The sequence below is a fragment of the Acomys russatus genome, chromosome 24, assembly GCF_903995435.1.
Source record: "Acomys russatus chromosome 24, mAcoRus1.1, whole genome shotgun sequence".
In the NCBI taxonomy this organism is placed as follows: Eukaryota; Metazoa; Chordata; class Mammalia; order Rodentia; family Muridae; genus Acomys; species Acomys russatus.
In genome coordinates, this window is record NC_067160.1 from 10,619,331 (window position 1) to 10,646,521 (window position 27,191).

Below are 27,191 nucleotides of genomic sequence, written 5' to 3' on the forward strand. Positions count from 1 at the left end.
AAATCGAGCCTCAAGCCGGGCGGTGGTGGCACAAGCCTTTAATCCCAGCACTCAGGAGGCAAAGGCAGGCAGATCGCTGTGTGTTCGAGGGCAGCCTGGTCTACAAAGTGAGTCCAGGACAGCCAGGGCCACGCAGAGAAACCCTGTCTCGAAAAAAACAAAAAAACAAAAACCAAGCCTCAAATATCAGAAATGTGTGTTACATTTCTCATTCTCCCACTGTAATGAGAAGTCTACAAATTAAGTTTCAAACCTAGACCTGATCTGGCTGGCTGTGTAATCTTCTAAGAGTTGTGTAACTTCTCTAAGTCTTTGGAGTAAAGTGGAAAAAAAAATGTACCTGTTTTGTAATTGTTACCACGACTCAGTGGAGTTATGCACTAACTGGTGAGTGTGATTCCCAGTGCAAGGTGGGTACTTACTGACAGTGGGTATAATTAGTAATAATATAGTCATTATAAAATAGGCCGACACACGTATTGCTGTCAGTCTCCTGGTTTAACCATAATCTCTTCACACAACACTGCGAGCAAGTAATTTTTAAACACCTACTCCATGCCAGGCCCACAGAAAGCTCAACATCCAAGCCAGTGTCATCTTTGGAAATGCACTCCACCTAAGACAAATAGCGACTGACTTTAAATGCTAACCCATTAGTAAGATTAGCCTGGACTTTGTTCCCTTCTTAGGCGATGCCACAAACTCGGGCAAGGCTTACGGAAATAACATAGGCCTGACTGAAATCTAGTTCCCTCCTTTGCTAACACCTCAGGATCACAAGCTCCCCTCAACTTAACCTTGCAGCTTCTCCCGGAGTACAGCAGCTCTGAGTCTCTCCAAGGGTCACAGGTCCTCTGAACCCCTGAAACTGATGGTGGCCTTGGGTTGCTTCACACTAGAGGTGCAAAGCAGCTTGGTAATAAAATCCTTCTTGTTTATAGGTGCAGCCTTTTCTTCTCACACCAGCAGGACAGGCTATGCGCTGTCAGTCTCCAGCCCTGGCCACTTAGAGCCAAACTGTCCTTTCAATATTACAAGCTCCCTGCAGTAAGCCAGCAAAGAAAGCCAGCACCGGGATGAATCCTCAACTGAGTTCTAGAATGACTACTTGATTCCCTGGGTCTCTCTTGACTCCTAACATGCTCCAAATCCTATTCCAAAGAAACAGTTGGGATGAACTCTTGGAACATTCTAAAATAAGGTCTTTACTGAACTGGCATTATTGAGGGATAGGCTTTTCTATGTAGGTGAAATTTACAGAGAACTTGCAGTAATCCCCTCAGGTGTCAGTGAACATTTTGTTCCTTTAAAATGGAAATGTCTCTGTTTTTTTTAATTATCTATTAATAATTAATGTAGACTCCCATCTACTCCCTCTCTGGCACTATGACAGGCCCTTGCAAGTGTTTTATGTTTTATTGTAGTCTTGTAAACAACAGATGAGGCGAGGCAGACAGTACTGGCATGGTTTTAGAGACAAAGAAACTGGGCCTTAAAGTCAAGTAATTGCTCAAGGCTACTTACTGAAGGAGGAAATTTGACTTCACATCCAAGGAATTCTCTAGTCTTCTACATTAAGATATGATAGTAAAACTTGGGTGAAAAGACCCTAACAGAGGGTTGTTAAAATGTATGTAGGGTCAATTATGAAGACGCTGCCGAATTTCCAAAGTAGAGAGTCAAGGACATATGATGTGAGAAAGTTTCTGTGCACACTCAGATGATAGATAAGGCTTAGTTCATAAAGACTGCATAGATCACAGAGGCAAACATTATAGCACACACACATATGCACATGCACAAAACACTTGGAATCTGCACTGCTGTTACATATTTTCCTTTTGTTCATTTTCTCATGATCACATATTATATTGCTCCCCAGTCTGTAAATTCACCAAAGTCAAGGACTGTGCCTTCTTCACTGTATGCCATCCATAGCATCCATACTAACCTGTAGAGAGTTCTTGAAAAGTTTGCCTATGAGGTGAATGGACTCCACAAGCAGTTACCCAGAATGCATTTGCTCATGGTCCACCACCAAAAGCAGTATAGTCCAAAGAGCCAGTGTGGGAAATGGTAAAGTGAAGGGTCCCACCTACTCAGCTTCTGTTCTCTTTCAGGAGTGACTCAGCACTGGCCCAGCTCTACGGGACCTCAGCGACCTTAGAGCATCACCATTTTAACCATGCCGTGATGATCCTTCAGAGTGAGGTGCGACCCCCTGCAGAACGCCGACTAAACGACTCCCATTCTCCCTGTGCCATGCCATGTGCAAACCCACAGACGCGAAAGGCTGTGGTTAAGTTATACTCAGGCCTCGGTGCCTTTCGTGAACCTGTCACATGTCAAAGACCTTGTTCCAGGTCTTCCTGAGCTGACTCCTTTGGCCCCCTTGGAGGTTTTACAGACTCACTTACCTGGTAACAGGTAGAGGCTATTTATTAACAGAGCACCATCTTATCTCCATTAAAAGATGCAGACTACCAAGAAGACTTATTCCCGAGTGGCCCAACTTTCTCATTTTGTGAAACTCAATGCCATGGAAAGAGACAGTAGAAACAGTAAGAGTGAAGCTTAGACAGAGAATAAACAATGAAAGAACTTAATTTTTTTGGTAGGACTGAATTTGACAGTAAGACATGGACACTAACCTCAAGGCCAGGGATATGCCTTATTTTCCTCCCTGCAGTAACATAGGACTTAGAAGGCATTTGAGGTGTTGACTTCTCTCTTTCTGCAGAGAAAAACAGAAACCACTAACTGACCCTGGCTGTGGCAGCTGAGGTTTTGACTTGCTAGGGAGAATCTGTTTAATTTTCTAAAGGCATACAGACCCTTTTTTTTTTCAGGCCTGAAAGGGATCATCTGTCCCCTGCTATTTGTCAGCTCTCTAGCTATGCCATTAATTATTATTATTATCGTCATTAAGGTCCTGCTTCACTGGAACAGCATCATTAAATATGGAGGGTTTTTTTTTCCTTCACTCTAGACTATCTTAAGAAAGCATGTCTTTTGTAGTATCACCAAAGCCTTCAACCTTATAACAGAGACCCACCACTCCTAAGTGGGATAGGGCACAGCCCCTGCCAGAGGGGCTGTGTTGTCATTTAGGAATAAGGTTCCTAAGTGAGAGCCTCAGGAACTGGTGGAGCCAGCTTCCTGTCATCTGTGGTTCTAGAATACAGATGCTGAGAGCTGCAGAGAAGGTAGAGGTGGGGGGGCTTTGGCTTGGGGAAGCCCCACCTTTGTAATCGTAGGGTTCGTAATCAGTCCAGCTCCCTCGGCTTGCGTCATCTAAACATGGCACATGGGCACTTCTGCTCCTACTTCTTTTGAGTGAAAATAGAAGCAGGCACTGAACGCCTGGGCCCCACCACCCCTCCGTTCTGCCATCAGGAAGGCAGATGTCACCACTGTCCCACTTTCTAATTTACACAGATGTGCAGAGGCTACAGGGCTTGAGGAAGTCGGCTCCGGACCTCTTAACTCTGCACACCCGGCTTTCCCATCCATGCCGTGCTCGCCGGCTCCCTAGGGTGAATGTAGTCTTTATGAGAATCTCATTCCCACTGAGGGATCAAGCCTTAAGGTGCTGTTCAAGGCCAGTCTGCCTATTCAATCATCCACTGATGCAAACTAACTTTTTTTTTATAAGTTAAAGCTGATTTGGCTGGCTCTCTACTCCCCCAAGAACAGTACTATTTACCATATCCTTTAAAAGCAGTAAAAGGCAGTGTCACAGGATAGCCAGGACCTTCAAGTGCAGGTGAGTTCTCTTGTCTGAATGCAAACTTCTGCTCTGACTTGCTCCTGAGGTTGTCTTGTTTCCACTGGGTGACCTGTGGATGAACCTGGTGGTGACCTGTGGGTAACCTGGATGAACCCGGATGGCCACTTCCATCAAGGCTTTAAACTACTTTTTCCCAGCTCCGGAACACTTGCTTGCAACTGTTCCATGAAGCAATGCTCAGGCAAAACAGAAGAAAAACCTGGGCAAAGTCATGGTCCAGCTTTCCTTGAGTTCTTTGCCCTCTTAATCATTGAATAAGGCCTAGAAGCGTGCGCTTGAAAAATGACTATTAATATTGGACCTGGTCCCAGGTGGAACCAACATCCTGAGGCCCAGGAGTGGAGGGCTCACCCAATGAGATAAATTAGCTCAGCAAAGCAGCACTTCTCTTAGTGCTTGATTAAAATGAAATTGCTAATTGATATTCTGGTTCTCCTGGATGAATTAACTCACCTCTCTCGTGGAGAACAGTTTATTCCCGAGAAGCCGCTTTGCTTCTTCCCTTCCCTGCCATCTTTCAGTTCTCAATCCCAGGTTCAAATTGGTCCAGTTCCCAGGCCACATGCTTATGAGTTCATATTTCATACAAAGAAAAGCAGTACATGGCAAATCCGTGAAGTCAACGGCAGTCACACTGCTAAGAAGGCTTTCCTGCCTTACTAATAGCAAGCAGTGGGGCTGCCATGTGAGTCTACTTCTGAGGTGGGGGGGGATGGAGAGGGGGAATGGGGTGGGGGGGGCAACACCAGAGGGCTGGCTAGTAGCATGGAGGTAAAGATGTACCTCAGTCTTTGGTAAAAGTCACCATCAGAGTCCCAGACAAAGAGACAATGTTTCTTCTTCATCCTAGCTGTTGAGCAGTTAGCTGGTGCTGGGAGCTTAACCCAGCACACGCTTCCTCAAAAGCACCCCGGCACTTCCACACAGCATTCCTCACTTCAGTAGGGGAGGTGGACCTTTGGGTGGCATCTCCTGTGCATTGAGAGCTGTTTAACCACACCTCTGGCCTCTCCTACTAAAGGTATTAAAGGTTAGGAGTGTCCCAGGCAGTCATGGCCACCCCAAAGGTCTCCGTTTGATCCCAAAGCTCCCATTGTCTGAACCTTCCCCACTGAGAAACAATAGTCTAATGACCTTTGCTCCCGCCTGCCTCCAAGTCACTTGTCACCACAGCAAGTGTTTCTAGAATGCCAGCTAAGTCTTTCCTAGTAGAAGTAATATTTCTTTTTAGATCAGAAAGATTCTCAAATGCTTAGCTCACTTCTTCACTGTGTACTTCCATATCTGTTATAACACAAGTTCACACATTTTCAAAGTTCCTTTCCATACCAAGCAGATAATAAAGTGCAATAAAATAAAATAAAATAAAAATATATTTTAAAAAAGATAATAAGGTGCTCCTTGTCCAGCCTTCCCCTGAAACACCTCACATCCTGGCTCTGCTGTTTTCCGGGACATCTGTTTGTATTTGTAAAACTTATATTCGCTTTGGACTGCGGTGAGAGCCCTCAGTTGAGAGCCTTTGCTACTCTTCTAGAGGACCTGAGTTCTGTTTCCAGCACCCAAGTCAGGTACCTCACAATCACCTGTAACTCCAGCCTCAGCAGACCCGATGCCCTCTTCTGGCCTCTGGAGGGCACCTGCATGCACTCCCGTGGACCCACACACTCATCCACGCGTATACATACACATCGATTGAAATGAAAATGAATCTATAAAAAAAAAAAAAAAAAAAAAAGAAAGCTTTTACTAAACTTTAAATTTTGTTTATGTCCTCTTTAAAAAAAAAAAAAATAGAAGGAACACGCAGTCAAACACCACAGGTTTAATGGTGTGTTTTGTGACGTTCTCCCCTTCTCATTGCAGGGCCACAACATCTTTGCTAACTTGCCCTCCAAGGAATACAGTGACCTCATGCAGCTCCTGAAGCAGTCAATATTAGCCACAGACCTCACGCTGTATTTTGAGTAGGTATCGGCACCTAGTCTGATTAACAAATGGATACTAACACTCTGTCTATAATTAATTTCTGGGTCCGTATTGAATGCCGTATATTATTCCAGCCCTGCTACCAGTGTTCTTATCTAAATGAAGTTCGTTACGGCAGGGTGTACACCCCAAGGATTCGTGGCCCCAGGGACGAGTGTGACGCCTTTCTTATGACTGGCGAGCCTTCTTTGGGCCTCAAAGTGCTGGTTGTGTCATTTCATATGCTGCCTACGACAACTGTTTCCAAGTGTTGTCTGTCTCTGTAATGGTGGCGATGGGCGTGGGCAAGATTCACGGATGGAAGGGTGACTAGAAATGTCAGTCTCTGTTCCTTGCCCCTCTCTGATTTACGCTTTGAGCATCACAGTCAGCCCCCATGGTCTACCAAAAGGTTTCTCTGTCAGTGGGCAGCAAAGACTTCTGGTCTTTTCTAGCTTTCTTGACCATACACGTTTACTGCTCTCTCACTGCTGAGTTCTACTCTTTGCTCCCCAACACCCACAGATAGTCCTTTATCCTTTCCAAGTCCTCTGTAGCTTTCTAATCCTTCTTCCTCTGAGTCCTACACGTAACCCACGCTCTGCTCTCTCTACTGAGATCCTTGTGCCTGTGTTACCCCAACGACACAGATTTCCTACAGGTGGAGGGCTCTGTAAGGCTCCAGTCTAACTCCCTGAAGTGTAAACGCACATATCCTCAACTTCCGTCCACCCAGTCTTCAAGAAACTCTAAACATAGCTTGGCTATCAAAAAAAACCTTCCTTATCGCTCCTTCTATATTCTTCATTTTTTAAAAGATTTTATTTTTTAATTATATGTATGTATGGGGAAGGGTTGTGGACATGAGTGTTGTGCCCATGGAGACCAGAAGAGGGCGTCAGATTCTCTGGACCTGGAGTTACAGGCAGTTGTGAGCCACCAGACATGGGTACTGGGAACCTAACTTAGGCCTTCTGCGTGAACGGTGCACTCTTAACCATTGTGCCATCTCTCTGGCCCCACGTTTCTGTCTGCACTGTTACTTTTTCATTTCTAACCCTGTAGTGTCTGTCTACTTCGGCTATACCTGACTACATACTATCCTTTGAATCAATGTTATGTCCCTGATCCTACGATTGTATCCTCACTCTACATAGACTCCTCGTCCCACCCCTGCTTCATCATTGGCTGACCTGACCTACCCTTTAGGTCTTTGTCTCTTCTACCACTTCCCCTTTTAAAGTTTCACTGTTCCTTGACACTGCATCAATTATAATTAAGTCCAGCGGTAGGAAATAGAAACCCCAAAGCAACAAATTCTCCATTACGCAAGAGAAGTCCTGCTGGTGGTACAATAGTTAATGAAGCCCTCACGGACCCAGGCTTCTTCTGTCTTCCTGTAATGTCCATCTCTTAGTCAGAGACAAATGTTCAAGCTCCTGCCCTCCTTTCCACCTTCCAGCCAACAGGAAGACGGGATAAAGAAGGGGGCAAGGCCACCTTCCAAGATATTCTAGAAGTTGCCACTTAACACTTGCTCTTGCATTTCACCAGACAAAATTAGGTTGTGTGGCTCTATCTTGCGTCAAGGTATGTTGGGAAAGGAAGACTTTCTCCTGGATAGCCATGGAGTTCTATTAACAGGAGGATTGGTGGGGAAAGTGGACAATACATACCACAGGCATTTATTACTGAATTTTGCTGTGTAGATTATTACATGGGAACAAGAAAAGGCTGAGAGTGATAATGGCCTGGGTTTACATTTCTTTCTGCCATCCCCCTTTAAATTTGGTTGCTTGAAAAGTCTTTATCTAATGATAAGAAATGTCTTTAAAAGGTTAAATATAAAATAAGAGGGCACACCGCAATTTACAAGAGTCATCAGAGCATCTGTGGAGAATGAGAAGCTGACCAAGGTGGTAGATGACCCAGCTGAGAAGGAGCAATAAAAGGCAGGTCCCTCGAAGGAGGAGAGCCCTGAGGGGGCAGCCTGCTCTGCAGCCCTTTGCTTGGAGCTTTGAGCCCAAAGTGCTATGAACGGTGGATATGACACTCAAATCTTAAAACAAGACGATTGCCTGCTAATCATGTTACAGAGCACTGAGAAGCCCTCTGCCACCATGACCAGGCAAACCAGCTTTTGTGTCTCTCTGGAAAAAGCTAGAGAAATGAAAAGAGGGGTACCTCACTCGGGGGAAGTACAGGGTGGGCGTAGGAAGCAGGTCCCAGAGAGAGGGATTTGATGAGATGGATGAAGACTCTGGATTTCCTCAAATGAAAGTCCAGACTCCAGTCATTCTGAAGTCAGGGGGTCTATAAACCACAGACCCCAAGCTAACAGCTTCAAAGCCATAGTAAACAATTGAAGTATGCCCGTGTGTGTGTGTGTGTGTGTGTGTGTGTGTGTGTGTGTGTGTGCACATACCTGTGTGCCTGTGTGCATGTCTGTGTGCCTGTCTGTCTGTGTTTACCCATTAAATTTTGAAAATATATTTAGGTGGAATTTTGTAATCCAAAATTCAAATTTAACTGGACTTTCTTTTATTTAGTGAGCCAGTCTAACACGCATGCACACACACGCATGCACACACACGCATGCACACACACACACACACACCACTAGTTTTTAATTTCTGACTGTGACAAACAACCAGGCAACAAAAGATCAGAGAAGTTTTATGTACCTCTAATGAAAAACAGAGGCCAAAACAGAAAAGAAGGGAAAAAAAGTAATATAGAGAAAAACCAGCTGTTAATACCCTTGAGGAAATCAGAGGCCGTGTCCACTAAACAGTCGCAGGCTTCTTTAGGAAACAATCTGAGAAAGCATGAAGAAGAGAAACCTCATGAAAATGAAAACATAGCAATTAAAGGAAAAGTAAGTGAAAGCACTGGGAAGTTCAGTCAGAAGACTGACGGCAACAAGACGAACTTGCTTCCTATGCCCTGTAGAGCACCTCGATTTGTTAATAGCATGGCCAGTTTTCCATGTGACAAATACAAAAGGTTACACATATGACCAGTGAGATGGCTCAGCAGATAAAGATGCTTGCTGCTACAGCTGACTGCCTGGCTTTGATGTCCAGAATCCACATGCTAAAAGAGAGACCCATTTGTTCAGGTTGTCCTGACCTCAATACATGTGCCATGGCAAACACACACACACACACACACACACACACACACACACACATACACACACATGCATGCACGCACACACACACACACACACGCATGCATGCACATGCACTAAATGTAAAAAAAATTTTAAAGACTTTTATATATATACTTTGTGTGTGTGTGTGTGTGCAGATTTACACATGTACATTTAGTGTGTGTGCATATTTACACACGTATATGCATGTACATAAATGCCAGAGGTCAATTTCAGATGCTCCCCAACTTGTTTTTTGAGACAGAGTCTCATATTGGCCTGGAACTTACCAAGTAGGCTAGTCTGGCTGGCCAGGAAGCCCCAGGATCACCCCACACACACACACACCACTCCCATCACTAGCCTCAGGATTACAAGTGTGCCCGCCACACCTAGCTTCTTTTCAAATAATATTTATTCTTCTCTCATATTTTACATCCAAACGTCAGCCGCCCCTCCCAGCCCTCCCCTTAACTTCCCTCATCTTCCTGAAAGCTCACCTCTTCTCTCTCCCAGGTCCACCCCTGCTCCTCCCTTGAGAAAAGAACAGGCCTCCCAGGGTCATCAACCAAACACTGCATAGTAAGCTACAATAAGACCAGGCACATACCATCACATCATGGCAGGACAAGGCAGCCCAGCAGGAGGAAAAGACATGCCTAGCTTCTTAGCTATGGGGGCTGGGGATGAAACTCAGATCCCCGGGCTTATGTAATAGGAACTTTATTTTCTCCCGGCCTAACAAATACAAATCTTAATTAAAATAAAAATATATGCTTTTATAAGCCTGAGGCTCTGTTGCTAAACAGCACATTGTTTTCCTCCGAGACGCTTTCCTTCATGTGTAAAATGGCAATAACTTAGTTTACTTATATTAAATGTCTTATGGGTGGTGACATCAACAATCTACAAATTTACAATCTATTTACTCCGAGCATTCTGTGGCCCTCAGGCTGCCTTCACTATCATAGCTGCCCATCTTTTTCTAGACTGATGCTCCTGGATTTAGGATTTATGAAAAACCCCATGTTATGATGCTTTTGTTTCTTCCTTCCTGGCACTTGCAAGATTTTGTGTTATTTTTTCTCAAAACAGAAGCATTTTTCTAAACCAAGTTTCCAAGGAACTCCTAAAGGGTCAAAAGGAAAAAAAAAAAAAAAAAAAGCCACCCTCAGCGCTAGGTGTCCATTTATCATGCTGTGTTCGGGGTGTGAGGCATCAGTGAGTGAGCTCTGGAATACAGTCAAGGAAGTTGGTTGTGAGCTGTTCGCTCATTACTCTGTTCTTATCTTAACGCTGCAGCCCCTGCTAATGTTTGCTGACTCCCACAGAAGCTGCCTTGCTCTCCTTCTGTCAGCATTATTGTTTTTGAGGTTCTGAATAGCTCATTCTCTAATCTAGACCTCCAGGGGACTGATCCGTGTGCTGGTCTAAAGTTGCATTAAAGTATGGCCATATTTTCAGCCCAAACAATCCCTCTGGTTAATGAGGGAGAAACAGCTACTGTATACACAGTTACACAGGTGCTTATATTTCACCAGTGTACAATTAGGGAACTGGAAGGCATGTTGGAGATGATGTCATCCACTTCATCTCCTCTGCTTTGCAGATCGGGCACTGATGGTTAAATTGCACAGCTTGGGTCACAAAAGCAGTTATCGGCAAAATTTGAGCCTGTACTTGCCACAACCATCACATTCCTTCTCTAATGGATGAATCAAGAGACAGTTTCATTTGAAGTATATCGTACATTCCATAGCAACATTGAACCAGCCTAGGGCATGTCGAGCAGTTTAAATGAATGACTAACCTGGGTCCCCTTAAGCTCTTTCCCAAAGCGCAGTTGGAGGCAACGGCTTGCATGCATTAGTTTGGTTTGGAAAAGTAACACCAAAGAAAAGAGAGGAATGGATGAAGAGCTCGGACAGGGAGGCCATTGGAGGATATACCCCTGTGAGTCACCACAGCGGTCAGCTGGGCTGGAACCTGAAGGACGCATTTGAAAAGTCTCCTGTGTTACATCTCCAAATTGGCCTCCAGCCTCCATCCCATGAGCCCAAATTTACCCCGAGTCTCACAACCTCCTGTGTACCTCCAAGTTGTATGTACTCAGAGCCTGAGAACTCCCACAGCTGTCTCCGGTCCCACACATGAGGAGTCCACACGCGCCAGGACATCAATAAGCTCAGCCCAGGGCAGCACTGGCAGGAGTGGTGGTATTGGTTATGCTAGCAATGGCTGGAGAAAGGTAAGGCTAAGAGGATACAAGGTGGCCCCTATGACTAACTCTAGAGGTCTAGTTATCATCAGCTCTTCTGCGCTTACTACACAAATCAAAAACCGTGATGGAGCTAGGTGTAGAATCACAGTCCTATACTCCCAGCCCTTGGGAGGCTGAAGCAGAGGCATTGCCATGAATTTGAATTCAGCTGGGCTACATAGAAAAATAAAAATAAAAAAGCTATGTTGGAATTGATTAAACTATAAAGGAAGACAAAAGTCACTCTACAAATGCACAGACAGACAGGAAGTAGATCCCACCTTTTGAGAAAGCTTCCCAGCTCATTTTTAGGGGGCCAAGAATTCCTGTTATGATCCAAAAGGGAAACACTCAAGATACATAGAATTGTAAAGAAACCAACCACACTAGACTTTCATATCTTTTTTTTTTTTTTTTTCTCCCCAGTGTTTCAAGACAGGGTTTCTCTGTGTATCCTTGGCTGTCCTGGACTCACTTTGTAGACCAGGCTGGCCTCGAACTCACAGCTATCCGCCTGCCTCTGCCTCCTGAGTGCTGGGATTAAAGGCGTGCGCCACGGTGCCCAGCCTTAGACTTTCATTTCTAACAGCTTTGGGTATCCTTGAGCCTCTATGCCAAAAGCAGCACAGGGAAGGACCTATAGGATTATGGAGCTATGGAACTAGAACAAACAAGCAAAACCCTTAGTAAGAATAGCTAGGTTCACACCGAGTCCAGGTGTTAAATAGTCAGTCTGACTTTCCAACTCATTGAAAACTCAGCACCTGCTGATCAATTTTTAAAAACTAGCTTCCTGTGCCTGATTCTGTGTCCCCCAACTAATGAGTCCACCATCCAATAAAGCTTTGACAATTCAATAGTTATTTCATCAGCTCAAGCAAAAATTAGATACACTGTATTAAGAACCAGCCAAATGGCTTTGAGAGTCACTCATTCAATATCTCTCTCTCTCTCTCTCTCTCTCTCTCTCTCTCTCTCTCTCTCTCTCTCTCTCTCTCTCTCTCTCTCTCTCTCTCTGCCTTTGTTTCGTTGTGAGAAATTTGACTTTGGACATTTTACTCAGGCCCATTTGCTAGGGGCCCAGTGATGGTCAACAGAGATAGGAAAAAGCCCCGATAATTTAAAACACTTTATAAAAAAATCATTCATCCAGAAACTTCATAAAATGTACAGCATAAAAGATGACAGGAGGAGTGGGCAGAGCAAGGAGATGTCACCGGTACCCTGTGATATTTGTGCTGTTTCCAGCCAACAAAGAAACACTATTACTACCTCTTCAATTAATAATGAAAACAGCCAGTGATATGTCCCCAGTGCTTACACTGGAGCTTTGCGTACACGTATCCTATTTAACTCTAGAAGCAGTCTGAGGAGACAGGAAGTCTTTTGAGAAATAGAATTTTATCACATTCTTGTGTGTGTGTGTGTGTGTGCGCGCGCACGCACATGCGCATGTGTCTGGGTGAACATACATGCTATGATGCATGCATTTGCTGTAATCAATTCTCTCCTTCCACTATTTGAGTCCAAAAAAATCAAACTCACATGACTGGGCTTAGCATTACTCCCTGAGCCATCTCAGCAGCCCATTAGATATAGATAATCTTGTTAATTCCATAGTATGAATGGGGAAACTGAAGACCAGAGAGCTTCAGCAATTTGCTTCCAATGTTCAGTGGTACATCTGGGATTTAAACAAGCAGCTGGATTCCAGACTGTGCTTAATACTTCTGCCATTCTCTCTGTAGTTATTTTATTAGTAGTTTAAGAGTCATGAAGGGAAACCAACCCTAGAAACATTTAGGCATTATGACAGTAGTAACTCCAGTGTGCACATGCTTGAGTTTCACACACAAGAGGTACCAGGTCACCTAATACTCCACCACCCGGAGTGATTCTAGGTCCATTCAGCAAAATAATAGTAGTAGGTTTTCTCCTAGGGCATTGGATTCTTGGCCAAGTTTACAGTACCAGGCATGAGTTTCCTTCTGGAGAGCAGACCTTAGATCCCAGCAAAGGGTGGTTGGTTAATACCATAACGTTCATTCCACTAATGCCCCAATGGCTACATCTTGCCAGGTTGGTTGTTATTGTAGCTCATAGGATTGACAGCTTTTCTCCCTCAGCAAGCTATATAGCATCTCCTGTCACCATGAAAGGTATGCATTTTCTCTTTAGTTAGTTCTTGGAGCCCTTAAATTTAACATACTGCCTGACGTAGGAGTTCCCAAAATAAAACCTTTTTTACTTTGCTTTCGCATAGTAACCTATATGGGGATATTCTTCTTTCTATCAACAGATAGGGTTGCTGACTATCTATGGCCACACCACCCTGAAGGCACCCAACTTCATCAGACAGAGAGTAACCGCCCAGAATCATCACGTGTTCTCTGATAGATCTTCATGGCAAATAGTCAAATACTTGCCTCAGACTACTATTAAAACTGAAAATTACTAAACAGTTCAGATTTTATGCAGCCACTAGGGTGACTAGTGCTTTTGAGATTGGCTCTGTAAACTCTCTAGACCAATCAGGTCACTCTTCAGTTTGAAAACTGCCACTTCCTCTTGTGTCACTCTTCTGTGCAAACACCCTTCATTAGCAATTATGGTAAATATTCAAATGAGCAGTTTCGTTGCCACTGTCCTTCCAACGGGTCTCAGTAAGTGGCATGTCTCAAAAACACCTGACAGCAGTCATGTGTTCTAAATTACTTTAGATTGTTTAGAATAGCAGTTTAGCCTTCCTTTGAAAAATAGCCATAATATCAAGATAAATTATTATAATATACAGTATGAATTCAGCAAATATTGCCACTGCTATTCAGACAGAAACGTTCATCCATTCATCATCCACTGAAGTGTTTATTAAGAACCCACTATGTTCTGCATATTTAAATTCCACGGTTGCCTATACTCAGCCAGCCACAGGATTGGAGAGAAGAAACTGGTGGACAGTAAGATGGTAGTGACCAGTGGGGCTTAACCCCTCACTGTCCTTCTGGTATTTGAACAGAGCCAGATGAGTTAGCCGAATGTTAGAGCATGTCTGCGGGAGGTGGATAGGCAAGGATTTTAGTAGTTCCTGATGTATTTCAAAGCCTCTTTAGACAACTCGTGCACACATCCCTTATCCGGTATATGACAATGGAATGAAAATTGGGAATTTCCAGCCCTGTTGCGTCTCATTGAGAATATATAAGTAGGTGAGATGTGACTCTTACTGTTAGGGATCCAGATCCCCATGGGGAAGAGAGGGGAAGCACACAGCCACATACAGTGTGCTCTACCTGCTGTCACACCGAGAGTGACTGGAGCAAGCTCCATCAGAGCGGAGCGCTTCTCTGCCCTGTGGTTGTGACTCGATTCCAAGTGTTAGTTTCTTGTGTTATCTCAGCTTCTGAGATTGTCAGCATTTAGAATAACTATAGTCTTTTTACTTGTAACTTGCTGGTTTTAACCCACACTATCACACCACCACAGTACCAAAACAAGTGTCTCTTTGGGATGTTGTCTGGCCCAATGCTTGTTTAAAACCAAAGAGAAAATTCACTTTAAAATTAAATATACCTGAGGTGTGTGCTACACACCTGTGACCCCCAGAAGTCTAGAGCAGGAAGGATCTCATGTTTGAGGCCAGCATGAGCTACACTGAGAGGCTCTGACCCAAAAATAAACAGTAAAATAAACAGCTTTTCTTTAGCCATAATCACTGAACTTGTCACTTTGCATTTTGCTTTTCTAGTCACCTTTCCAAGACTTTTCTGCCAAAGTCCAGAAATCCTTGCAGGATCTACATTTTAAAAGATTTATTTTATTTAAAACATATTGCTCGATCGATTGGTATGTATGTGATGGTGCATGCTGGGTATATATAAGCACCTCCGTGCGCAGCTGAGCTGGGTCTGGGCAGAGCCCTGGGAGGGTGCCTTATCTCTCGGAGCTGGAGTTAGAGGCACGTGTAGGACTCCACACAGCTTGTTCTGTGGGTGATGTCCTCCAACACTAAGCCATCAGTCTAGCCAAGGATCTGCAGTTAAAAATGAGCTGTGCCGGCATGGTGGCACACTCCTTTATTCCCAGCACTCGGGAGGCAGAGGCAGGCAGACTGCTTTGAGTTCAAGGCCAGCCTGGTCTACAAAGCAAGTCTAGGAAAGCCAAGGCTACACAGAGAGACCCTGTCTCGAAAAACCAATAAAATAAAATAAAATAAGATGAGCTGTAAACAAGTGGTTTCCTGGACGAACACTGTAAGGGCAGGTGTTTGTTTTCCTCTGTACCCACTCTCCTAGCCTACTCATGGCCACTTTCACTACAACCTACCTGGTGACTGTGGAGCTGGCAACTGTATAGAACACATAATTGTGCTTGTCACTAAGCAATGACCTTCATTGCTTCATAGAATTTCAGAAGATTTAAATGTACCAACTGAATACTATATGTGTATATAATATTATACATGTACATATTACATATTTTGTAAATATATAAATCCACCCAAAAATCCTGATTAAAATGCACACAGAAATGATGATTTCTCATTTTGCAAATAAAAACACACCTTGAGGATATGCCACAAACCAGGAAGGTTTTCAGTGCACTGATGGGTGCTGGATAACCAATCTTAGGAGTTTATTTTTTGAGGGTAATTCTAGTAGTTCTGTTCAAATGAATGCTTTTTTTAAAGGCTGCTATTTTTCAGAGTGGCACATATGTCAGCAGAGCAGAGTAAAGAAAGACCTAATAAAACATATCTGATTATAATGAGATTTTCCAGTAATCTGCTTTTCACTAGCTAGGCCCTTGGCATCGCCCTTGACAGCCAAGGTTCCCAATGATCTGCCTGAGAAGTTAATGACGTAGTTCCCTGTGACAAAGAAGTCTGGATCCAAGGGTATTATATAGTTTGTGGGTTTTAAATATTCATTTTCACACAGCCTCTTCTCCCTGGAAATGCTCCTCTCTTGGCCATTTCCTGCATGCCGTTGACTGTGTTATCTATATGGGCACATCATACGCCTATAGATGCTGAAAGTATTGGCCATATGGGAAAGTAAAACTCATCCAGAAACGCACTGTGAATTTCCCATGCTGCTTTGTTATGGTTGTCACAAAGAAAGAGGGGAGAAGCAGAGCAAGCACCTGCAGCTCTGGACCACTCTGGCTTAGGCCAACAAGCACCTGCAGCTCTGGACCACTCTGGCTTAGGCCAACTTCGGCCTTCTTTGGAGTCCACACCCCCTCCATCCTGTTGGTGATAGGAACTTCTGTCGAGACGGGTATGGCCTATGACCTTGTCATCTCTCCTGAAGGTCAGTAGCTGAGACCAAGCATAAATTCACAACACAGAGAGATACCTGGTCCCTCCAGACTCCGCCACACACTATTAATAGGGATGTCCCCAGACAGCAGAGATGGGACACTGAGAACTTAGAATTATCTAGATGTGTGTATAACTGCCCCAGGACACTGGAAAAGTAACTTCAATTTCCTTCATCTTGAATTTCCATCAGCTGAAAAGTGAGAGAATTATAGCCGATTTCTCTCAAATGGTTGAAAACTGTTCTCATGGTCTGTAAACTGTAACGAAAACTCAAACATAGCCCCTGTGGTGGCGCACACCTAAAATCCAGCACTGGAAGATGGAGACAGGGGATCAAAAATTTCAGGTTAGCCTCAGTTGCGTCTTGAGTTGAGCTCCTGAGATCCTATATCAAAAAATATAGGACAAAAATTAAAAAGAAAAAAAAAACACCACAAACACAGAAATCATTCTATGACTTGGCAACTTTACATATTCAAGGAAACAGACACAATGCAAATGCACAGAACTGCACAATTCACAAGATATATGCATGTTAATCATAGAAGCATCATACATATTAGCAAACATATTGAAACTAATCATCACCAGGAAATGGTTCATGAACAGAGAACAGCATAACACCCTGCAATGCCTAGCTAATAAGGGTGAGGTAGCCTGGATTGTATCTACAACATGTAATTCGCTCAACATCCAACACTGAACAGCAAGGGGCCAAAGTATACATCTGCTTCATTCACATTATTATTATTATTATTATTATATGCTTTAAAATGTATAATATTCTGTAATACATATAAGAAAAGTTCTAAGGAGATATGTGAAGATGCTTTTTACAAAACTTAGCAGGTATTCAATGCGCACACAGAAAAATTCATTGCCAGTTGTATGGTGTGTATGGGTCCACAATGGTTGGACTTTGGTGTTCTATTTTGCTCTGTTGTGATGTGTCTGTGATGCAAGAACCAAGCCAGGGCCTTGTAACTAGTCATGGGCTTTACCATCCCGTCCAGCGCAGCCCTTGACTTCTCAAGTTTAACTTGCTAAAATTATTGTCTGCAGGAATAGTTATTTTAATCTTTGGAGGTCATAGCCAAAGCTTGGGAGGACAGAGGAAATACTGTCTATTAAGAAATAGTCCCACTTTGGCCATGGAGGAAGCAATGAATTAATATGCTACATTTTTATTTCTTATAAAAAGACTCTTCATGTTTCTCTTCACCTACCATCCTCTGGGATAGTAAGGCTCCTTTTCTTCCAGTGTGACAGAAGCTAGCTTTGTTAGTGTCATGTTAAACCCATGGGTGAGTCTGATTACAGTGACTTTAAGAATTTCACACTCAAAACTCTAGTTATTAAAATGTCCACCATAGGAGGATGTGTTCCTATGAAGCTACTCAAACGCACATCAGAGATTTGGGGGCGTGAACGTTCACTTGGTTAAGTGTGTGTGGAAGGTACAGGTGGCATGACATATGCTGTGAAGGTCAGGGACAACTCACAAGAGTTGGTTTCTCCTTCCACCACCATGGTGTTCAGGGGATCTAACTCAGCGTGCCATGCTTGGCAGCAAGTTCCACCATCTGCCGAGCCATCCTGATGGCCTGAGGTTGGTGGTTTTGAGAAGAGGCCTATAGGTAGAATTGAAGTGCGAATGTGTGGCATGGATTTTTGTCAAACACATTATATATGCTTGTATAAAATTCTCAAACAATTTTTAAAAAACTAAACGGCAATTTTTTTTCCAGTGGCTAAGCCAGCTACCCAACACACCTCCTCTCTGTATCAAAGACAGCAGATCCCTTCCCTGGAAGGTTTATGCCCCTTAGTGCTGGAGATCAAGCCCAGAGCCTTGCACGTGCCAGGCAACTCCTCTACCAGTGAGTTTTGTCCCAGCACTTTTTTCCCTTTGGATTTTTTAGAAAAAAATTCTAAGTTGTCCAGGGTGACCTTGAACTTGCTCCGTAACCTAATGAGACCTTGACCTCCCCGTCCTTCTGATACTTCTCCCCATGTGACTTGTGGACAGGCCTATGACACCAGGCCTTGTTTGTTGTACTCTTATTTTGTACAACTTACTATGCTGTCCAGTTGTGCTAGTTAGAGTCTAGTGGCAGGGGAAATGTGACTGCGCTTTGCTTACATTGTTTTTGAGGTTCTAACGGGTGGGACCATGAAGCTCCAGAACAGCGACTACAGTCTGGGCAAAACCAGTGGACAGGGAATTATTTAAAACATGAACAGATTTCTGAATAATACTTCTCCTTTATTCACCATGGAACAAATATTTATTTAGCTGTTACTGTATACAAGGCACTGTTGCAGACACTGGAAACTGAGGGAGGAGTAAAGAAAAATGGGCCAGGTCTCTGTTCTCAAGGAGCTTGAATTCTGGTGATGTTTTGTAATAACTGATAGATTGAAATGGAGACCATGGGTGTACGCTGGCCAAGAACAATGGCTGACAAGCTCTTCCAGGAAAACCTCCCATGATCCTCCCCGCTCCTCCATGCCAGGTGCCTCTATCTACGCTCCCAGGAGGATGGTCTGGGGCAGCTGTTGTTCCAACCTGTACTTGTGTGCCCCAGCTGACACACAGCTGTGGGAGCTAGCCAGGTGCTCATGAGCTCTAGAGCAGTAGCCTCTTCAATCCTAAGCCTGAATTTTTGACCAGCACACTGCTTGTCAGATCAGTTCATAAAACCCACCCACAAACTTGCAAACTAGAGCTCAGCATGCTTACTCTTTTCTGAGTAGAAAAATGAAGCTCAGTGAGAATTAAGTTTTTCCAAGGTTGACCATGTGCAAGGTAGGAAAAAAATAGAAGAGTCCCCTGGGACCACAGGAAGGAACCAACAAATGTAATCTGCATTGAGGGTGGGACTGTGGTGAGACAAGTGACAGGAGTTATACAAAGGGCCAGAGCTTGTCTTTATTTAAAATTTGCTGTTTTATTCTTCATGGTTTTTGCATTTATTTTGATTACTGAGTTTTGTTGAAAGAATTTACTTTGTTTTTAAGTGTGTGTGTGTGTGTGTGTGTGTGTGTGTGTGTGTGTGTGTGTGTGTGCGCATGTACTCTCACATGGGCACATACACATGCCAATAAGTTCAAATGCCCACAGATACCAGAAAAGGGTATTGGATCCCTGGAGCTGGAGTTACAGGTGGTTGTGAGCCTCTCAACATGGCTCCTCTGCAAGAGCTATACCCAGCTCCTAACCTCTGAGCCATCTCTCCATTTACCCCACCTCCTGTTACTGAGCTTTTCTGATACCCACTTAAATACTATGGGGAGCCTTCTTTACCTCACTCTAGTCTCAGGATTATTGGAACTACAGTACCACATTTAAAGAGGAATTATCTGCTTCTTTATTGGTTGTCCCCGCTAACTTCAATCCATTTTAAAAGTAGCACTTTGTCTTATATCCATAAGGCTGGATAAATTCTTAGGATAAAAGTGAGTAAATACTTCATAAATACCCGATGGACTCAACTTTTCTGCTCCGGAAAAATTAAGACTAATTTCTATCCTGTGAGAGGAAGGCACTGGGCCAAACTCTTCAATCTCCATGTAGGTCTGTCACTCCAGTATACATGGCTGCTGGCAGGATGACTGTTCGTGTCATTCGTATTTTTGCCATGGCAGTCAGATAGTGAGAATCCACCAGTGCCAACAGTCACCATACCTTATCTCAAATCCTCTCCAAAATGCTGGACCCTGAGTCTGAGCAATGTGAAATCCCAGTCACCATTAAGTCACTAAGGTTACTGTGAGTTCAAACCTGAGCCCTTTCCACTCAGCCACCTTCATTTCCATTTTGGAAGGAAGTGGGCCAAATGAAAAGGATGGAGCAATGTGCACAATAAAAGACTGCAGGTACCGGCAGGCAGAAGAGGGAGGGGATAGCCTGGTTCTTCCTTGTGCGGTACCATCTCTAAACATTGCTGTGTGTTCCCGACCCGCGGGTTCAGTTATTCGTGGAGTGGCGAGGAGGGTCACGACCTGTGAATAAAGAATGGACGAGAACAGAGACATGGGCCCAGGAAAAACTTGCTTATCGAGGGCCGTTTATTATAAGGGGGTATCCAAATTTATAATAAGCTTCTGAAAGGGCGGGGGTGAGAAGGAATGCAGTGGAAAGTTACAAAATCTTCTGGGCCAGGCCCAAGGACAGCAGGTGTGGAGTGGGGCGACTATATAGAAGTCTCTATACACCGAATGTTCTCTTTTTCAAGGTCAGGCTGGATCTTTGTGGTAGCCAGGCAGAATAATTATCTCAAGTATGCAGACAGCTGTGGCTTTCAGCCAGCAGGGCCTCTCAGCCACTGGGGCAGGTCAGGCAAGGTCCTATGGCTCCTGACAGCTGTGGGCGTGTCTTGGCGATTACCCAAGGATAATGTAGGATGGCCTTCTTCCTGTATCCATTTGAAGAGAGAGAATCAGAACCTCAGTTCTGTGGGATAAGGAAGTGAGCTGCGCATTGTCCTCCTGACTTGCTCCCTCTCAGGTAAATGGGCTAGTCCCTCTCACCAGTTGACAAGGAACCCAAACTTGGTGAACTGCTCTCAGCATCCCAGGCAAGACATAGAGCAGCCGGTTCTCAACATTATTGTCTTTGTCACTGATGTAAAAGTAACTTTTATTCACCTGATGTAATTGTCGTCCCCAAGGCTTACGGCTAACCTAGCCCTAGCCCTGGAAGCTTCTAGTCTCTGTTCAATATAATCTAGGCCTAGAATGTTTTCAGCCTCTGAGACTTGCTGCTGAATAAGTTCACCCTTTCTAGCTCTTTCTGAACTCTGACTGGCTGGTTCAACTCAGCTGTTCTGGCTTACACTCTTCTCCAAGCTGACTGATTCAAACTGGCTTCTCTCAGCTTCTGACTGAATTTCTCTGCTTGGCATCAAACTACCTCTAGCAATCTGTTTTAATCCTCTGTCTCCTTCTCCGGCTCGTTCTGTCTTCATCTGTGTCTAGCTTGCTCTCTCTTCCACCTGTCTCTAAAACTCTCCTGATAAAACCACCTCCTCTCCCTCCTCACTGATGTCTCTTAAATCACCTCTCTTTCCTCTCTGTTCTCATGAGAGTTGGGCATATCTTGTTCTGTCAAATCTTTCTCTGACTTGTCATTTTTGTCTGACCCTCACTTAGACATCACTTTCAAACATGTCTGTTTCCTTCTACAAATTAATCTTACCTGCATTGTTTGGGGCTAAAGGTGTGTACTAAGGGTACGCCAGTATTCCAGCCAAAGGGATTAAAAATGTGTCACTCCGGGCAGGGCGGTGGTGGCACACACCTTTAATCCCAGCACTAGGGAGGCAGAGGAAGGTGGATTGCTGTGAGTTCAAGGTCAGCCTGGTCTACAAAGCAAGTCAGGGACAGCCAAGGCTACACAGAGAAACCCCATCTCGAAAAAACAAAAACAAACAAACAAAAAGTATCACTCTAGCCAGATCACATAGACCTAAAAGGTCTTTGGATGTGATCCCTTGCCAGAACAGCCATGTTGCTGGATTAAAATTCCTCTACACAAACTTCCAGAGGTCATCACTAAGCTTCCAAGACTGCGCTCTGGATGCCAGAATGGTTGGTACACACTGATGCTGTTTTCCAGAGTGTATTTTTTTTGTTTTGTTTTGTTTTTGTTTTTTGTTTTTTGTTTTTAGAGACAGGGTTTCTCTGTGTAGCCTTGGCCATCCTGGACTCCAGAGTGTATTTCTTAAAACATTAGCACTATATAGAATTCTATAGTTAAATAAGTTTAAGCAAGCCTTTCCACTTCATTATTTCTCAGACTCTTTAAACAGCTGGTGTGGGTGTCTGCAAGAGAAGTGTAGCAGCCAGCATTGGTTGAACCAGGGAATTTGTTGGTGAGCAACTCTTCAGATAAGTGTGACGTGAAATGCACTTTGGAAAAAGATTTGTCATGATCTTTAAAGCACTCTCATTAGTAAATGCCAAGAGGGTGTGAAAACTTCGGAGATTACTCTAAAAATGCTCGTGATGTCCATACTCTTTTCTTTTTTCCCCCTCTTTGCCCTAACAAAAATGACAAGTTCTGTAACATTTCAAAACTAGAAATGAATTACTTTGCATTTCTATAACTTTAAGATGGACCTCCTGTGTCTATCCCATCCATCTGGAGATGTGCAGGCAAAAGCATGGTGTGTGTGTGTGTGTGTGTGTGTGTGTGTGTGTGTGTGTGTGTTTGTGTGTGTAACACACCTGAAGTGTTTAGGCATTGTGCTATTTGCTTACATATGCCATCCATCTCCTGGGAAGTTTGTGAGTTAGCAAATGAAATGCCCAAATTGTGCCTTGGGAAATTGAGGCCCAGAAGGCTTTAGCAACTTCCTACAGGTGCCGAGCAAGTAGACGAATGAGCTACAGTTCAGACACAGCTGCTTCCCAACCTGATGATAGCCTGTGAATTTAAGCACCGAGATGATAAAATTGTTATTGTCTGAGCTGGAAAACAAATCTTTATCTTGAATTTACTTCCAGGGAGTTTATCTTGTCTTGAGTCTCCCATGTTGAATGATGAAAAACCATTGTGAAGTTGTCCCTGCTTTCTGTCTGTCCTTGTCTTTCTCCTCTGGTTTGCAGTGGTGCAGAGGCTTTACAACACACAGTCCTGACCGGATTGTCTTCTGTTCCATGGATCTGTAATGTCCTTTGCTGTAAATAAATTTAGAAATTATTGCGGCTCTCTCTTGACGTCTCAACATTTTTAAGTGATTTATTTTGATACTACTTTAGCCTCATGATTTCAAATATTAAGTTACTGAGTTCAGGGTGTCTTATATTTTTTCCCATAAATGTGTTTATGTCACTCCATAGACTGAGAAATTTCATTCCAGCGTTCCTCCTCCTTTCTTCATTTGATTTTCCTGCAGGAGGAGAACCGAGTTCTTTGAGCTTGTCACTAGAGGAGACTATGATTGGAGCATCAAAAGTCATCGTGATGTGTTTCGGTGAGAAAAAGCAAGCATGTGTGTGGGTTTCTGTGACTGGACATTTAGCCACACTTTTCCTGTGTACATTCGAAAAGTTTCAAATTACCAATTGAACAGAACCTAAGTAATTATCCAAAGTACTATCACAGAGAGTATTTCCTGAGCAGGAGACCCCACTGTGTGCTACCTGTAGTCGTGCCCCCTGTTGTATCTACAAAGCCTAAAATGAAAATCCTTGGAGTGTGTTGACGAGTCTGGTAGCTTTGTGATAAACACAGAATCCTGAACCCTTCATTCACTTTGAGACAGTGACTGAATCTCTCCATGCTCTTGTCTGTAAATAAGAACAACAGCATCCACGCCTGTCTGTGGCCTCAGGGAGGATTCTATTAGCCAGCAGTCAACCCTTCAGTTAGAAAAGCACTTGGTACAGAAGCGGGTGAAAGGCGAGCACTCCAAGATGCTCCCTACAGAGACCCAGAACCCAGCAGACTGACTTGTCTCCCTTTGCACAGAACTTACCATAGGGGTGTTTGGAAATGCACTTAAATGATGCTTTAGGTCAGGAGGGTTGGGGGAGGTGGGGGGGGCAGGGGGAGCGCGGGGTGGCCGATACTGGCTCTGCCTGGCTTGCTGTGAATGACCCATTGTTAGCTGGGACTCTGCCCACTTCAATCCTGTTCTGCCATCTGGGCAGCAGAAGTCTTTCCAAGACATTGAGCTCCAGCAGGATTTAAAATGCTAGCTGACAGCAGGACAGCCTTCTGACCTCTCACAATGCACGCTTTCTTCTGAAAGCAGCCAGCCAGGGCACCTCCTGGCTCCAGTCCTGTTCTAAACAGTCTTCATGGTGTACTTCCGGTGTTAGCTGAAAAACAGCAGACTGGAGACGGAAGATAGACCTTAATTTTCACCCTTCCACCACATCTGATAATACTCTATCAATGATTTGAGCTATTTCCTGTGTTTCACGGTTCAGCATAAATCCTAGTTAAGTCTGCCCTTGAAAAACCTGATTCACGGTGTACCTGTGTTTTGTGCATGCGCAAATTAAGGAAAGCTATAGCCGGGTATGGTTTTTTTGAGAATGTGTATAAAACACAGTGCCCGCCAGGTAGTTACCCAGGTGACACAGTGTGGCTCCCTCTGGTAAATCTTGGCTGTGTGGAGCTGTGAACATAAAAGAGCTCCCTCCACAGCATGTGCCTCACCTCCTTGGTGTAGGTTTCTGTCTTTTGTCATCAGTGCTAAGTCAGGAAGCAGATTCATCGGCTACATGGTGTTATATACCGACTGCCTTGCTTATAGTTAAAAACGGGGAACGCTTACTGCACATTATTTTAATCAAAGCCCGCTTGACTCAGGTGTAGGAAGGGGAAGGCCCTGCATTCCTGGATTTGCTGCAGACAAAACAAAAGGGAGATCAGAGGATGTGAGAGGCCTTTGTCTTCTGAGCAGTGGTGGCTACAGGGTGGAGAAACAGAAGAGGGAGACTATAAACAGTATGGTCCCTTGTTGAGGGAAGACGATGTGGGCTGGCTCCGCTTGCTTCTTATTCGTTTATGGATCTGGGGTGAGTTGTTTAGAAGTACGACAGAAGATTTTTTTTTCAGGCCGTTTGTTCGGTTCTGTTTTTTCAGATCAATGTTAATGACAGCCTGTGACCTTGGAGCCGTGACCAAACCGTGGGAGATCTCCAGACAGGCAAGTGGTGATTAATGGCATAGCTCGGCAGCGGAGGGACTGATGGAAGCAGGAGGGGGGAGGGGGCGGGGGCAGGGGGCTGGGGAAGCACTGGCAACACGGTCTCTGCATAGGTACGGGCCTGGCATGGAGCCACAGGCCGCTAAGTCACAGGGCCGAGTGCTTCCACTGAACGATGGATTTCTGGCTGCGAGATTTTTCTAATGTGCTAAATATGAATACCGCCCTGACCATTCCTTACGGCAAACAGTTCACAACACTGTTTTTGAATAAGTAATCATGTTTTAACACAAGATCCTCCTCATCGTTTATGAAAAAGAAAACAGGAAAAGAGATAGTCTGTTTTCGTCGGCAGGTTAAACATCAGAGGGCTCTACTGCCAACATGTGCATCATCCCTTTTCATTTTTATCAAGGTTAATGGTGATGTTATAGTTTTTCAAGCATTATTTTTAAGCATCAGTGGTTTTGGGTAAAGCAGCTCCCTGGTTCAAGATCTTTCATTACTAAGAGGGCTTAATAGCTCTTTAGGTCTTCTCTCCCTCTTTAATTTAATTTTTTTCTTGAGGCAGGGTAATTTTATAGTCTCTAGGTTTCTCTCAGATTCTTTGGCTCAGGCAATGCTCCTGCCTCAGCCTCCTGAGTGGAGGTCTAGCCAGCAGCAAACTCACTAAGATTAATGTGACACCTATTATATAGACTGTGGGTTCCAAAACTGCAACTTGGGATCTTAAAATGATATTGTGGGGGAAATAAGATACATTCATATATCGGTAAACGACTGGTTTGTATATGCTGTTCTATTTAATCTGGCTTTAAAACAACCTTTATGGTAGGTAGTTACTGCAGCAGGCTGAATAATCACCACACAGAAATATCAAGTCCTGGTCCCAGAAGCCTCTATCCATTACCTGAGAAGAAAACGACAGTTTTCTCTAAGTCACAGTAGGATGTACGTTAAGGATTTGCCGAGGAAGAAGAGCCTGGATTATTCAAGGGAGTGCCAGCTTCAGTCACAAATCCTTGTAGAAGAGCTCAGAATTCAGAATTCAGAAGAGAAGGAAATGTGAAAGTCAGACAGATACTGAAAGGATGTCTACAAACCAGCAAGCTCTGGGAGCTACCAAACCCTGGAAAGAGGCAAAGCACAGAAGGAGACTTCAAAGAAGCACACCATTGACCCCTGGGCTTCTGCGTCCTGAGGCAGGACTATGCAAGAATACCTCCTCTTACCTCAGCCACAGACTTTGGCGTGATGTTTTGGAATCTTGGGAAGTTAATTTGGTTATTACACTCAATTCACAAAGGGGAGGGTTAGGGCTTACAAAGGACAAGCAGCCCACATCTTCCTTAGATAGTAGCTGGTGAGTTTAAAAAAAAAAAAAAAAAAAGGCACAGTCATCCCCTTCTTGGCTTCCTGAGATTGCTGCCATTATGCCTGACACAGACCAGGAAGTCTGTGACCAACTGCCTAACCTCAGAAGAAACAGACACTAATGACAGTCAACCCGGGAAGGTAACAGTTCCTGAGACAGAAATGTGGATTTAAAACTAGCCAAAATGTCCAAGCCTACACTAGATGTAACCTTTGTGTTTGGCTTCAGAACTTGTTCTGGTGGTGAAGAGACAAAGGGGTTGAGTGTGACACAGACTTACAGGGCACAAGAAGACCTTTGGGAAACAGCGGCCGCAGTGCAAGAACTAAAGGGGAAAGGCTGCGCGGCTGCAGAGGCCATTGGTGTTGGAGAAAACAGGCTGGGGAGTAGCTAACCGCAGGAGGTGGAAGGTCCCGAGTTGACTGGATCTCCTCAGAGTCCAGAACAACTGATGCCAGCAGCTAAGCACCAAGCCCTCATTCGTAAACTTCCCAGCTTTTTGCCATGGGCTGGAACCAACGGCATTTGTTTTTACAGGTTTATTTACTTTATTTATTGTATATGAGTGTTTTAACTACACCAGAGAGCATCAAGATCACATCATAGATGGTTGAGAGCCACCATGTGGTTGCTGGGAATTGAACTCAGGACCTCT

The 27,191-nt window shown here is 44.1% G+C and overlaps 2 protein-coding genes across 2 annotated transcripts in view; one reads left to right on the plus strand and one right to left on the minus strand.

The window, feature by feature from the left end:
* Nucleotides 1-27,191, plus strand: part of Pde11a (phosphodiesterase 11A) — a 223,530-nt gene that overhangs the window by 152,531 nt on the left and 43,808 nt on the right. The window contains exons 11-14 of the mRNA XM_051167077.1: nucleotides 2,121-2,211; nucleotides 5,657-5,757; nucleotides 23,398-23,475; nucleotides 25,098-25,161. Coding sequence (XP_051023034.1) covers nucleotides 2,121-2,211; nucleotides 5,657-5,757; nucleotides 23,398-23,475; nucleotides 25,098-25,161 — 334 coding nt within the window. The remainder of the gene's footprint in view (nucleotides 1-2,120; nucleotides 2,212-5,656; nucleotides 5,758-23,397; nucleotides 23,476-25,097; nucleotides 25,162-27,191) is intronic.
* The window catches only part of Hnrnpa3 (heterogeneous nuclear ribonucleoprotein A3), a 397,554-nt gene continuing 392,504 nt past the window's right edge, over nucleotides 22,142-27,191 (minus strand). Inside the window, exon 11 of the mRNA XM_051166156.1 lies at nucleotides 22,142-22,160. The gene's annotated coding sequence lies outside the window, so the exon portion shown is untranslated. The remainder of the gene's footprint in view (nucleotides 22,161-27,191) is intronic.